General features: G+C 44.3%; 1 protein-coding gene across 2 annotated transcripts in view; it reads right to left on the bottom strand.

Annotated features, from left to right (window-relative positions):
- Positions 1 to 15,952, bottom strand: part of slc12a2 (solute carrier family 12 member 2) — a 111,349-nt gene that overhangs the window by 47,598 nt on the left and 47,799 nt on the right. For both annotated transcript variants that reach the window (XM_052050062.1, XM_052050063.1), the window contains exons 3-5: positions 15,060 to 15,135; positions 11,901 to 11,996; positions 11,177 to 11,316 (exon numbers count right to left, since the gene is read on the bottom strand). In XM_052050062.1, coding sequence (XP_051906022.1) covers positions 11,177 to 11,316; positions 11,901 to 11,996; positions 15,060 to 15,135 — 312 coding nt within the window. The remainder of the gene's footprint in view (positions 1 to 11,176; positions 11,317 to 11,900; positions 11,997 to 15,059; positions 15,136 to 15,952) is intronic.

Genomic DNA, 15,952 nt, shown 5'->3' with positions numbered 1-15,952 from the left:
GGGAGGGGGACACTGAGGAGATGTCAATGTTGAGGGAGAAACTGTTTACTTTAGATAAAGTGGATTTGGTGCCAAGAAGGAGGGTTTCAGTTTTAGTCAAATTTCATTAGAAAGTTTGTTGTGAACCATGTTTTGAGTTCAGAGAGGCAAGAGGTGAGGGAGGAGGGTGGGAGAATGGAGTTTGGCTTACAGAAAAGGTAGAACTGGGTGTCATCAGCAAAACAGTGGAAGTGGATATTAAATTTGCGCAGGATATGACCAATAGGCAGGAGGTACATGATGAAGAGAAGGGGCCCGAACACAAATCCCTGGGGTACACCTGAGGTGACTGGGGAGGGCTTTGAATGGAAGGATTTGAGCTGGACAAACTGAGTGCAGCCGGTGAGGTAGGAGTGAAACCAACTGAGGGGAGTGTGGGAAAGACCAATGGAGGAGAGTCTATTGAGGAGGATAGGGTGAGAGATTGTGTCAAAGGCGGCACTCAGGTCTAGGAGGATGAGGATGAAACTAAACCAGATTCAGATGCGATGAGGAGATCGTTAACAATTCGGATTAGAGCAGTCTCTGTGCTGTGGCGAGGGCGGAAATCAAACTGGTTAATAAAGAGAGTGGAGGGATAGGTGAGAGTGGAGTTGAGCAGCAACCGTTTTTTCAAGAATTTTGGAGATAAATGGAAGGTTGGAGATGGGGCAGAGGTAATCGCAGTTATTGGGGTCTGAGCCGTGTTTTTTCAGTATGGGGGTAACAGTCGCGATTTTGAAAAGTGAGGGGACAATTCCAGAAGAGAGTGAGGAGTGGATAATGGCAGATATGAAAGGAAGCAGGGAAGGGTGGCAGGATTTGATGGGAGATGAAGGAGATCGAGCTGACATGTGGTGGGCTTGGATTTGTGAATGAAGTTGGATATTTCAACAGTTGTGGGTGTGACAAAACTAGAGAAGAAATTACAAGGAGAAGGAGGTTCAGGTGGGGAAGGAGCTGGCAGTTTTTGATGGAGGTGATGATGGATCTTGAGGATTTTGTTGTTGAAGTACTCCAATATGGAGTTGCAGGTTGCTGTGGAGTACAGGTGGAGGGGGATAGAATTTGATGGCTGAAGGATTTTGTTCATGACAGAGAGGAGAGTTCTTGAGTTTCCTTCATTACAGAGGATGAGGCCGGAGTAGTCGCTGGATTTGGTTGTGCAATTTGGTCCTTGTATTGAGTGATATGGGTGGTGTACATGTCCTTGTGGATGGTAAGACCGGTTTTCTTGTAGAGTCGCTCAAGTTGCCGTTTTTTTTATTTCATGGACCAAAGAGCAGGTGTAAACTAGGGGGCAGATGTAGAGAATGAAACAGTCCGGGTTTTCAGGGGGAGAAGAGAATTGAGAATGTTTGTGAGGCAGGTATTGTAGTGAGCAATGAGGTCATCTGGGTTTGAAAGAGTGTCTGAGGGCAGGGAACGGTCGATAATGGAGCAGAAGGTGTCAATGTTGATATTTTTGGTGTTACGAAAATAAATGATGTGGGGGGTTTTGATTGTAGAAAGGCGGAGTACGGTGTTAAAAAGGAGGAGGAAATAGTCGGTTACAGGAAGTACATCAGCAGTGGACTTGGAGGGGGAGAGACCAGAGCAGCAAACCAAGTCCAATGTGTGGCCTTTGATGTGGGTGGGGAAGTCGATAAGACAACGTATCCCATGAAGTGAAGTCCTGGTGAGCGGCAGGTCGAGGTTGTCCATGTGAATATTGAAATCTCCCCGCAAAATTAAATTTGGTGAGAGAGTGGATAAGTGTGTGGTTAGGCTGGAAAATTCATTGATAAAATCAAAATGTGGCTACGGGGGGCGATAAACTGTAGCGATGATGGTTGGCGAGGGTCCAGGCAGCATAAAAACCAGACATTCAAAAGAGCTTGATGCAGGAACGGAGACAGGCAGAACTTTCCACTTCTCGCGGTGGATTACCGCGAGGCCTCCTCCACGGCCGTTCCCATGGAGACGGCAGATGTAAACAAAGCCGGGAGGAGTTGAGTCATTCAGTGCAGTGAAGTCGTTCGTCTCTAGCTAGGTTTCTGTTAAAAAAGTCGAGTTTGTGGTCGGCGAGGACATCTTGGATGAGGTGTCCTTTGCTCATGAGTGAGCGGATGTTCAGCAGACCAAAGTTGACGGTGGAGGTGTCGTGTTTGACGGCGGCAGTGCTGTTAGCCGACCTAGCCAGGCGGGCTAATGCACGATGGTTGACGTTGTGGCCGGAGTTTCTGGGAGGGCGTTGAGAAGTGGACCAGGCCGAGTTGATTGAGCCGAAATTTCTGTACTCGACATGTCTGTGTGACCTGCGGTGAATGTAGTGACGTCGAGGCAGCCGAGCGATTTCTGGATGATGGTGCAGCTCCGATGTCGGAGACCCTGGTGCAATCCACCGGATCCGGAGAAGATCCACGACAGAATAGTGCAGCAGTGCTGCCACTGGAAGATGGCAGAACGTCAGGCGTATCCAAAGTAAGCCAAAGGCGGCGAAGAGGTTTTTGCGCCCCATGTTGAGGGAGGAAATCCGGTGAAGTGACAGCTGGTTAGCATAAGCTACGGTGTTAGCCCGTGGACTATGTTACGATGGGGTTTGATTGATCGGATGAAGTGATGATTGCATCAATCACAGTACCCACAGTCGAAACAGTCCAAAACAGAAAAATCAGAAGGAAGATCAAAGTTTAGTAGAGCTCGGAATGAGAAGCAGCGACATACACGCCCACGTCCTCTCACCCCGGAAGCAAAAATTGAGTTTTGAAATCAGAAGTAAAGGACAGAAGTTTGTTCAGTTATTGTTCAAATTACTGCACAAAGAAAACATTCTCAATGTTCTCAAAATCTCATTGTTACTTATTACACTTGGCAATTTAAAATGTTGATACAGATTTTAGTAATGGACAAGGAAGTTAACGCATGACTTGCTTTTGCGGGCCAAATGAAATGATGTGACAGGCTGGATCTGGCCCCTTGGCCTTGACTTTGGGCATCTGTACTTTATATGATTATCAAGAAACTAAATAATAAAACTGTCATACTCTGGTTGAGGTAAAATACATACAGTAAAGCATGAGTAAGACGACAAGTGAATGCACAAATCGTAGCACTGAGCACACAAGTTCTATAAAATGTCATGTTTTGTAACGTGATTTCCTTCATCCAAAACCAGTAACAATTGTAAATAGCACAGCCACCTATACCAGTTGCATATATGCTACCTGTCTCCCGCCCCGACCGCATCCGTTATGAGCCAGGCTGGGCAAGCCTGCCGCCCAATGCCGCTGTTTAAACATGGAGGGAAGGGCACGTCTCTATTGTTACGCCGGACGGAGAAATTGACCCCTCCTTCGACACGGCTCTAGTCAAGCCCATGAAAGGAGCGACTATGTGCTTCTTCCCGAGTCGCCGATTGAAAGAGAACATGGATGATCTTGGAGAGGGGAGCCTCAAGGAGCCATGGAAGTGGAAGGAGCCTCTGTGGGGTCGCCAGGTTGTAGTGAAAACTAGAATGATATTTCACCCGCAGATGTCGCCAAGACAAACGGGGAACTGCACCACTAAGTCAAACTCGAAGTTGTTGCCTCCCATTACCCTGTAAATCACGCGCAGTCTTCGACCAACAATACAAACCTCGGGTGGTAAAACCGCAGCCAAATCATCTGCAGTGGGGGCGGTGCCCAAAAGACGAGTGAGCGTCACGATTGTTGTGTCCACCTCAAGACCCTCACCAGGGTGCTCCATAAGAGGCCCACAGGAAGTGGCCCATCCCGGACTGCGTCGAGTGTGACTGCAACGTCAGCGACAAATGGTACCAGGCCTGCAACCCTCAGTGGAAGTCGCAATAAGAGGACGGCCACTGACAATGTGGATGCAGCTTGAGGTAAAAGTTCAGCTGCGAGCAGACCAGCTGCATCCACTGGCCACAGATACTACACATTTGTTGCTGCCAAAGTTGACAGCGGTGCCGTTCCAAAGACCAGCAGGAAATCTAGTGGGGTTGGAGGAGCTCCTTAGCCTTGGTCGGCAATCTTCCTTCGGGAGTAAACCCAGAGGCCAAATCCGGAGTTGGAGTCTCTGAGGCGGTGCGTTGGGAAACTCTCTCAGCATCCGGGCAACTCCTGAGACGACGTCGATGCCAAGCTGCTTGGGCCCGCCCTTCCCTTGGATAACATCAACGGCGTGGAGAGGGGGGATCTAGCACATGGGCAAAGCCAGGTCCTCAATACACACTTGCCCAGGCTTGTGCCCTGGAGAGGACACTCCAGCGTCATCGTGTGACGACACAACACGAGGAGTGGCAGATAGCAGTGATAAGTCAGTGCTAAATTGGCGTAGAGCAGGGGTGCCCATTACGTCGATCCTGATCTACCGGTAGATCTAAGACGTGCCAAGGTGATCCGAGGAGTGTCGAGGAGAAAAAAAACAAAACAACCATTTGTGTGTCTTTGTACATGTTAGTAATATATTTTATGTGTTAATGTGCACTGCACCCTAATCATCCTATCAGTCTCAATTTCACAAAAAAATATTTAAAAAAATAAAATAAAGCAGGTAAATCTTGAATTTACGATGGCGCGTGATTACGTCCCCGGAAGTTATTAGCTCTCAGCAGTCTGCAATTGCAGCTTGTGATCAGAGCTGTTGCAGTCCATCTTTCATCGTCATTATTCTCATTCAGAGTTTGATTCATGTACAATTCACCGAGGGCACGGGCAAAGAATAGGAACCTAGGAGGGCCGAGGGAAGCACTTTAAAATAGTACGTGTGAGCTACGCTAGTTAACAGGCTAATATATATTTCTTTCTTTTTCTGTCTGTCTGTCTGTCTGTCTGTCTGTCTGTCTGTCTGTCTCTCTCTATATATATATATATTTTTGGCATACAGGAGACGATGGTTCCAATCCCGCTTGGGGCAAAAATGAGCACATAACACCAACCTGTGTGGGTCCTTGGGCAAGATCCTTCACGCTAATGCCTCCCTCATACAATGATGAGAGACAGTAAAACGAATGACATGCCGGCTCAGACGTCGCCCAGCCAAACAAGGTCTGCGTCAGGTGCTGGGGAACCAGCGCACCTTGATGAAAAATGGGCTATTGGAACAAAGCGGAGATGGGCGAGATGCAATAACATGGCTCTGTTGGAATGCTACTACTCAAGCAACCCTAGTCAGAGATCATGGCGAGAATGAAAGCTGGTCAACCTCGAAACCGATAACAACGGCTATGTGAAGTACCATCTGAAAGTCTCATAGAAAGTGTGAATGCAGCACTGAGGGCGATCCCTACCGTAACGATCACAGAAACCAATGAGCTGATATATGCTTCAGCATCAGTGATCCTAGAGACTCTTGGCTATAAGAGCAACCATGGAAGCCATGAGATACATTACCCACCATGGAAAAGACGGTTGGAGGCTAGGATCAAGGCAGCCCGGAAAGATGCGAGTCAATTGACGGAGGGCCAGAGAGGTGTGATGAAAAGGCCGATACCCGATACCCATTGTAATCGATACCCGAGAGGTACATCCAGATGACCATATCTAAAGCACTCGAAACTGCCAAACAAAGGCTCCAAGCCTTGTCCAGCCGCCTAAAGCGGTACACGAAAGAGAATGAGGCCAGACGAATAAACAGGCTCTTCGCAACACAACCTGCGAAAGTGTACGCTCAGTGGCAGGGTCCTAACAACAGAGCTGACCCATCAAGAATGGAAACTGAAAGGTACTGGAAAGGCATATGGGAGAAGGAGGTTTCACATAACAGCAGAGCACAATGGCAGGTGATCCTGATAGAGGAGCACAGCAACCTCCCTGAACAGAACCCAGTTACCATCACAGTGGCAGACATACAGGAAAGAGTCTCAGATATGAAGAACTGGACAGCACCAGGCCTGGACATGGTCCACACCTACTGGCTAAAGAAACTCACAGCAGTCCATGAGCGCCTAGCAGTACAAATGAACCAGCTGCTGAGGGATGGGACTCACCCAGAATGGCTAACCGAAGGGCGAACGTTCCTAATCATGAAGGATCCCTCGAAGGGTGCAGTCCCATCCAACTATCGACCAATAACCTGTCTCTCCACAACATGGAAGCTCATGTCAGGCATCATTGCGGCTAAGATAAGTGGACACATGGATCAATACATGAACGAAGCACAGAAGGGCATTGGTAGAGATACTAGAGGAGCCAAACATCAACTCCTGGTTGACAGAACAGTCGCACACGACTGCAGGTCCCGATGTACCAACCTGTGCACAGCTTGGATTGATTACAAGAAAGCCTATGACTCGATGCTACATACATGGAGCACTGAATGCTTGGAGTTGTATAAGGTGAACATGACCCTAAGAGCCTTCGTTGCGAACTCAATGAGGATGTGTAAAACCACACTTGAAGCCAATGGCAAGCCACTTACCCAAGTGTCCATCAAATGTGGCATATACCAAGGTGATGCACTCTCCCCACTGCTGTTCTGCATAGGACCCCCTAAGCCAGGCATGTCCAAAGTCCGGCCCGCGGGCCAAATACGGCCCGCGGTCGAATTTCATCCGGCCCTCGGCCCCTGTCATAAAGTCAGTGCCGTCTGGCCCGCAGGTTGGGCGCAATGGAACACGTGTTGCATTGACTGAGGTCTCGTAGACTGGTGAGTGATGTTTCATAGAGTACTGCTTCCCTCTAGTGGCTAAATGAGTAATAGCATTCACTAAATGAGTAATAGCATTTAGACACTAGAGGGCATCACTCACGAGTTAACAAGACATCACTCCGTGTTTATATTGACTGATATGTCATATTTCAAATGATCCTTGCAGTTGTGGATATGTTTATTGCTTGTTCATTTCCCTGTTGTTCGAGTCAAACGTTTTGTGACTATTGAAAAGTCATGGTGATACATTTTATGTTTCAAATCAATCAATTTGCACTCAGGAGACTTCTGTTTAAGAAAAAGTCATGTGAATAAGCAGTTGCATGTGATATACCTGTTTCAAATGAACCAAAAGATATTCTTAAGATTGTTGAAATTAAAATAAAAATGGAAATGTGAAACAGACTGGCTTACTAAAATTTGTTGAACAATATTGTTGTTCAATGTAAAGAATGTCAGCCAAGGTCGGCCCCCCGACATTTTACCACATAAAATCTGGCCCCCTTGGCAAAAAGTTTGGACACCCCTGCCCTAAGCCAAGTAATCACCAAGACAGGCTATGGATACCGCCTCAGAAATGGAGCTACAATAAGTCACCTCCTCTACATGGATGACATAAAGCTGTATGCTAAGAGCGAAAGGGACATAGATTCCCTGATCCACACAACCAGGATCTACAGAAGCGACATCGGGATATCATTCGGGCTTGAGAAATGTAGTCGAATGGTGACTAAGAGAGGAAAGGTAGCCCGCACTGAAGGGGTCTCACTCCCTGAAGGAACAATAGCAGACATTGAGGACAGCTATAAGTACCTCGGTATACCACAAGCCAATGGCAACCTCGAACTGGCAACAAGGAAAGCGGCTACAGCCAAATACCTCCAGCGAGTGAGGCAAGTCCTAAGAAGCCAGCTCAATGGCAAGAATAAGACCCAGGCAATAAAAGAGCTATGCCCTGCCAGTGATCACATACCCTGCAGGAATAATAAGATGGTCAAAGGAAGAGATTCAGACCACGGACGTTAAGACCCGAAAGCTCCTAACCATGCATGGAGGGTTCCATCCCAAATCCAGCACCCTGAGACTGTACGTAAGCCGAAAGGAAGGAGGTCGGGGACTAGTGAGTGTAAGAGCCACTGTCCAGGATGAAACATCAAAGCTCCATGAATACATCAAGGAGAAGGCTCCAACGGATGACGTACTCAGAGAATGTCTCAGACAATAGAGAACAGAGGATGAGGCGCTGGAAGAGGCACCGTCATTGGAAGACAAGCCCCGACACAGGATGTACCACCGGACCATAACTGAAGTGGCCGATCTCAAGAAGTCATATCAGTGGCTAGAGAGGGCTGGCCTGAAGGACAGCACAGAGGCACTAATCCTGGCTGCTCAGGAGCAGGCCCTGAGCACCAGAGCCATTGAGGCCCAGATATACCAAGCCAGACAAGACCCAAGGTGTAGGTTGTGCAAAGAGGCACCTGAGACGATCCAATACATAACTGCAGGGTGTAAGATGCTGGCAGAGAAAGCCTACATGGAACGCCATAACCAGGTGGCTGGCATAGTCTACCGAAACATCTGTGCAGAGTATGGACTGGAAACCCCAAGGTCAAAATGGGGACTACCTCCGAAGGTGGTGGAAAATGACAGAGCGAAGATCCTGTAGGACTTCCAGATCCAGACTGACAAGATGGTAATGGCGAACCAACCAGATATCGTGATCATAGATAAAGGGCAGAGGAAAGCCGTTGTAGTGGATGTAGCGGTCCCAAGTGATGGAAACATCCGAAAGAAGGAACACGAGAAACTCGAGAAATACCAAGGGCTTAGAGAGGAGCTGGAGAGAGCCTGGAAGGTAAAGGTGACCGTCGTGCCTGTGGTGGTTGAAGCACTCTGGGCAGTGACCCCCAAACTAGATGAGTGGTTGGCAACAGATCCCGGGAACAACATCGGACATCTCAGTCCAGAAATGTGCAGTGCTGGGAACAGCAAGGATACTGCGCAGAACCCTCAAGCTTCCTGGCCTCTGGTAGAGGACCCGAGCAGAATGAGGGACGGACACCACCCGAGGGGTGGTGAGACGAGGATTTTTTAAAATATATATATTTATATGTACACAGTATATACATACATACAGTGATAATTTTACAGTTTACCATCAGCGAGTCCCAGAGACTCGCTAATCAGAAAAGTATGAGTCCCATTATGCATTGAGAGAGTCCCATATTTTGAATTCTGAAATGGTCCACTTATTCAATTGCAAATGATAACTACACAAACAACATATCCATACAATTATAAACAAATGCTGCAAAAATGTAAATAATTCAGTAGCAGGCCTGAGGATTTCGGAAATTCATGGTAACCGTTTTTTGGTTCCGTCGAATTGCCCAATTGGAAACCACGGTAACTAATTTTGGGTTCCGTAAACATTCATCATGGGAACCCATTTTTCTATTTTGACTACTATTCATAATCAAGAATTCTGAAACTCAAAAGTATGTTTCAAGGGTAAATGTTTGAAGACTGTGCATTAACAATGAACATTACATCAGCAGCTGTCTTCTCCAGGTTTATTCCACAAAATAAATGGATCAAAATATGATGTACTCATATGGCATCATGAATACAGCATACCACAAAATCTGAGTATTTTTTTTCCAATCTCACACTGCAAAGATTAATTTACTGGTAATCATTAATACAGGTAAGTCTTGGCTTACATCCTCTTCCCAAAACGATGCACGTGTAAACTACTATCAATTTGACGAAAGAATCTACCACGTCATCATTAGTTCAACAGTTAACATGAGCATTACTCCACCTTGTGACGAATGTTTTATTCCTAAAGTTATGCTACAACCAGTAAATTATAGAATAACCAATACTGTTTCATATTATTTTTCATAGCGATTAGCCTATAGATGTAATGACCAACTTGCCTGGTAATCGTGCCTCCCGTCGTATCTCACGCTCGTGTTCTGTGCATACGTCACAGGTGAGTTCAGTGATACGCGCTTCAGACAATTAATACGAAAAATCTGACTGGCATTCCCATTTCTTGAATGTCGTAATTAGTAGACCTTTGTGAGTTTTTTAGCAACCATCTCAAACTTTCATCCACGCGATTCCTCAGTTTGCGGATTAAACCCGCATGCGCACATACGTTATCTGGTCTGTCCCCCCCAACACTGAAAACAAAACAAAAGTAAATTAGAAGAAACACACTCACACACCACACCACAAACACACATACAGGCACAGTGAAATCGCGTTCATCACACTGGAGAGATTCGATCGCGTAGAGTCAACTCATGTGCGGTGACTTATGGTGAAATGATTTTGCGGTACCGTCAAAATGATGCCACGGAAACGATATGCTCCTGGTAACGATCATTACCGTGAAATCCCCAGGCCTGCCGTCGTTTTTTTTTTGTTTGTTTTGATTGAGTAATTTCATTGCATCCCAAAAACGCACATTATTTGGAACTGTGCGTCCCGCGGTAAAATTATGCGTTAAGGACGCGGGACGCAGAGGTAGATGGCTGTGTGTGTGTGTGTGTGTGTGTGTGTGTGTGTATACTGGATAAGCGGTAGAATATGGATGGATGGAAACACTTGGTTTTTCTTCTTTCTACCCCCCAAATTTGCTGCTGTAGACTGTACATTTCCCCAGTGTGGGACAAATAAAGGATATCTTAATCTTCCATGAAAGAAGAATTCTGTTTTAAGGAAAATGAGACATTCATGGAGCTCAACTTGGATTTCTGAACTGATCAACACGATTGCCTACTTTCATATTGTTTTGAATCAAACACTACCCATGCCGTCATTCCGAAAACTTGACAGGGTCCAATTTAAAATCTGAAAATGCCCTGAAGCTCATCAAAAACTCAACACGTAAAGGATTTCCAAATGCAAATGATGAAGTCTCTATATTGCATGCATACTTAAATCGACTGCAATGGTAGCTTGATTGCCAAAACTCAGATTGAACCTACTGTACCTAAATACTCCCTAAAAATTGGGCCCCAGACACCAATTCCAATACCCGCCCCTGCCGCACACACATATCAATGCCCTTTTGTGTATTCAAATCCTGAGCCGCGAGGCCATCAATTGGCATCTGTTAGTCATCAGTATAATTGGTTACAAGCTTGACGTCATTACAGACAAGCAGAACCTACCTCACTCTTCCCAATGAATATACACAATGTCTGTGGGATTAAACGTTTTCGACTTAAATTGACAACATTTAAATAAATGTCGCTGGCAGTGAATGACTTCATAATATTCTTTCAAAAAGTTATCAAAGCAAGGGAATAATATTTGTTAACCTTCCCCAAAGCAAAAGTTCAGCATATATTACTGGGTTTAAAGCGCTTTGCAAATTTTCAGTGTTGCATGTTTCTTAATGTCGACACCTGCAGAGTTCGAGCAAATGAGATAAAAAAATATTTATTTCATTTATTTACCCCTCTTCTCCCCCACCTTGAGAAGCATCTAAAGTGAAGAGACTTACCTCAAGAAGTTCCACAACTGTTTCAGCAAAGCCAACCACATACATGGCCACAGCCACTGCATTGGCAAATGCAAAGATTAGACCAATAGACCCTCCAAATTCTGGTCCCAGACTTCTTGAAATCAAGTAGTATGCGCCACCTAGAGAGACAAGAACATTTACAAATAATCGTCAGCCACAGTCACAGTTAATGGAAAGAACAACGGGGACCATATTCAGTTCCTCATGTACATCCAGGATGATACGATTTTTACATTTGCCACTACTTAGCTTAGTACAACACCATTGAATATGAAATAAAACAATCAGCATGTGATTTCACTGTGGAGTTTCAGACTTGTAATAGGGTTTGATCAAAATTGCATTTACTATTTTGAAGTAACAGCTATTTCATGCAGCGTAACTCAATTTTCAGGGGCGTAATCGTATTTAAACAAAGTTGCATAAATATAAACAGATGTTAAACAGTTCTGAAGAATGCTCTTAACAATACACTAAGACAAAGTCAAGACAAGAATCAAAATATGTACCAAAATTTATGTCTGCACTGTACATGTAACGAAGAAAGACAATGCAGTTTACGGACAGTAAAACATTACTGATTCTAATTAAAGTTACCCAAAAAGGAAGGATGGCACCAAAACACAATTGATACATTTTTCGGGCTTTTCTTTTTTTGCAATGCTGTAGATGCTTGGACGGTATTTGAAAATACAATATATACCTCCTCGAACAAACCCATTGGTTGCAATAGCAGAAGTAGAAAGTCCAGTAATCGTCGTCACAACGGTGGCCATGGCAACAATCAAGCAAGATAGGGCTGTAGAGGACAAAGTGTGATCTTTAGAATTGCTTCATCAAAATAGCCCAACAACCAAGAGAGCTTAATGAGAAATAAAAATACAGTTATAGCGACAAGCCACTGTATGAAAGTCTAGGCAACTACCCGTACTTATTGAAGTAAATAAGCGGATTCTTTCAATTTCAACTTATATACATGTATACACACAAAAGCGCTTGAGAAGGGCTTGACTGTCACCCTGAAGGAGGCACAGGCCGATATTAAATTCTAAATGTACGATAAAATATTGTGGTATCATGGTATTAAAATTACAGCTGTAAAATGTCCTATTTTGAAAGGCAGTATTTCGGGTGAGGCACCAAACAGCAGCCTAATGTTCCCATCCTCATTAGATTCATTGGAGGGGGTGCTGGAAAGTGTTCCCTTGGAACTCCCTTTTTCTGCTTGGGGAGCTCCAATCCTCACTTGGGCAATGACAATCAGACCTGCGATAATTGGGAGGAACATTTGGCCCACAAACTGGCGGCTCATTAGGGGGAAGCATAACACCATCAACACTGTTGTAGTGTTGTCATGATACTAAAACTTTGACTCAGATAACATCACTGCTTACAGTCCCTCTATACATGTACTAAAAGGACACAGGAATTTTTTTTATCAGTAAAAAGCAGTGAAATGATAGCTGACAGCTCAACTAAAAGTTCTTTTTGTTTGCGTTTTATAATTAGGAAACACTGCGATTGGCTGGCAACCGATTCAGGGTGTCCGCACCTACTGCCCAAAGACAGCTGGGATAGGCTCCAGCACCCCCCGCGACCCTCGTGAGGATCAAGCGGGTCGGAAGATGAATGAATGAATGAATGAATTAGGAAACAAAAATTCATTGATCAGATAAAAACTATTGGAATTACAATACTTTTAAACATTTTTAAACACTTTCGGACAATTGAACAAAAACAAAGATTTTGAAACACTCCTGATAATATATATATATATATATATATATGTATATATATATATATATATATATGCAGTACTGTACAAAGAAATGTATTGCAAGATACTGTAAGTCACGGGTGTCAATGTCACACCGGTTGAGTATAAAATTACAAACTATAACAGAAATACTCAAGTGTAAACATCTACCTGTTAAAAATTACCAGGGGTCCAAGAGTGATCGATCCAGCCGCTTTCAAACACAGAATGAATTGATTTACGGGTCTGAAGCTAGCAATTGCTTGATAGTTCAAGGCCCAGGCGGCTATATGCACAATAGTACTGAACAGAATGTATGATTCCACATGTACTTGTAGATGAAATTCAGAAATGTACAATCTCTGCACCGTGTACCACTGAACAGTGGCGATCAAGGAAGCCAGATCAAAATGCCATTGATAAAAACCAAATTGTCTAACCTCGTTCCAACATACCTCTGTACATCCAACATACCTCTGACATCTGTGCGGTATCGTGGTAGCTCATTGTAATCGTTACCAATAAAATGGCCGCCCATTACAATGGATAATACAGTATGACCATTGATAATTGTAAAAACATGAACATTTAATACAGTATAGCTTATTTGTCAATTACAAATAAGCACATACAGTATGAAGAAAAAATTATTTTATAAGATATGAAACAAACAACTGTAGTGTTCCTACATCATATCTGAAAACATTCAGTCAGCAATTGTCATTGTATAGGCAATTGACGGTGCAGACGAAGACAACTGTCATCAATTCTGGATGTGTGGTGCCCCAAATCCGTTTCCCATCATCTTTTTATCTGTTGGCCTAGAACTCTGCCATGATTCTGTTACCATTACGTATGATTGTCGAAATCATCGACCGCCAAGTCGTAGTGTCGGCTGAGCTTTGTCTGGGAGACTCTCTTTCCAAAGTGAGAGACAATTTGAGCCTTCACACACAGCGAGATTTGCTGTCATTTATCACGCATGTTTTCAGACCATGTCCTCAGGACCGTGTCGTGCCTCCGGAAGTACAACAATGTAGGGGGTCGATCAGTAGGATTGCTTTGCAACGGAGGGGAATCATGCGCTGTACATTTTGTTAATCAGCAAGGTCGCGGCGGCAGTTAGCTTCCCACAGTTTGTTGTAACAAAGGCCCTCTCACTATTTTGTGGGAAAAAGTGGTCGTTATAATGAAGTTTACGTGATGAAGGTGTTGGCTGTAGAAAAACGGCAAATGGAAAATGAATTACTTCGTGACTTTGAAATGTGAACGTTATAGGAGTGAAAACGGTTGAAACGAGGTTTGACTGTACTAATTAGGTCAGATCGCTGTGAACGTGGCAAAGTACAGATCCAGACCTGGATATTTATTTATATTGTTCAAGCCATTTCTTACGGGAAGGATTTAACTCGATGCAAAAATAATGTGTAATATGGAAAAATGGCTGGACAGATTTAAATGGGTAAATGCCTTATGGCCCAGTAAGGGAAGCATCTGTAGCTTCATTGTAGCCCAACACAATCACATTTCTGCCTTCTATCTCGAAATGTGTGCGACTTGGATACCAACACTCTTGGCACTGGCCCCTCCTGACACAGAGATGGGGTGTGTTATTTTTCCAAGTACTGGGACTTCAAAATGATGGTATTGAGTAATTTTTGCCAGCTAAACATCAAGGTCCGGGACAGTTACTTAATGCAACAATAATTGGGTTTTGAAAAGCTCAGTCATCTGTGAGGGGCTCAGGGTAGCTGCCGCTGCTCCTCTGCATTGAATGAAGCCAGATGAAATGGCTCAGACATCTAATTAGGATGCCTCCTGGACACCTCCTGGCCTTTGCTGAGGTGTTCCGGTCGTATCCCACAGGGATGGGGACCGAAAGAAAAGTCAGGACAAGCTGCTGAGACTAAGTCTCTAAGCTGGTCTGGGAGCACCTCGGGATTTGCTTGGAAGAGCTGGACAAAGTCTGGACTTCCCTGGTTACATTGTTGTCCTCACAACCTCAGCTCTGAGGTTGACCATCATAAATGAAGCTAAGAGATGAACCCCATATTAAATGAACACCTCTGTTCCATGCCAATATGACGTTAAGAGACAACTGTTTACCAATTCCAGCCTGACCCACAATCCAGGACATACGAATGAAGAGCATCACACCCCATATGTTCAACATACAGCGGACCTGCAAAAAAGGAGGACACATAACGAATGCTTCACTCCAAACAGCAAATGTCGGCATTGGAGAACAAAATGTGAAAGTACAGTGAAGCTCCTCTACAACGAAGTTTTCAGCAAGAAATTTTTCACAACATGGGGTTTTTCACTGTAGCAAATTTGATCTCAGATGTAAACACACACACACGCACACGCACACGCACACACAAACATACGTGTACGCACACACACAAACGTATGTGTACTCTTTATTTTTATTCAAATAGTGCATAAGTATGAGCATACACTTATTCGACACATCATATAGTCAGTGTAGAAAGAAAAAGGAAAAGAATTGCGAAATTTACGATCAGCATTCACTTACATCAATTTCTTGGATAATGTCTTTTGTTTCCTCCGTCTTTTCTTTTGATCACGTTTACCCTCACTTCCAGCGTCACAGCTTTTCTTGTCTTAGCTGCTTGACATCCAAAGGTCCGTTTTGTAGCAATTTTAGCAATGAAACTTTCTTGCTGCGTCTCAAACTAAGAATATCAAATACTTCCTGGACTACTGCGCATGTGTGAAACAGTGTGGTGGTTGCTGTTTCCGAACAAAGCAGTAGAGGTCGCTGTTGGATTAGACTTTGTTGTAGTGAATCTCGCCGCGAGGCAAGAGCAGAGAAAAAGATTTCATATAACGCTACAGGGTTTTTTTTCGTTGTATGGGGCGCAGAAAAGTGGGAATGGTGTTAATGCATGAAGATTTTTTCACACTAGGGGATATTTTCGCCCATGTAGGTATCATTGTTGAAGAGTTTCACTGCAATTATAATTATAAAATAT

The sequence above is a fragment of the Hippocampus zosterae genome, chromosome 18 (genome assembly GCF_025434085.1).
Source record: "Hippocampus zosterae strain Florida chromosome 18, ASM2543408v3, whole genome shotgun sequence".
Taxonomy (NCBI): domain Eukaryota; kingdom Metazoa; phylum Chordata; class Actinopteri; order Syngnathiformes; family Syngnathidae; genus Hippocampus; species Hippocampus zosterae.
Note: the sequence above shows the minus strand (reverse complement) of the source record. Positions and strands in the feature narration are given on the sequence as shown.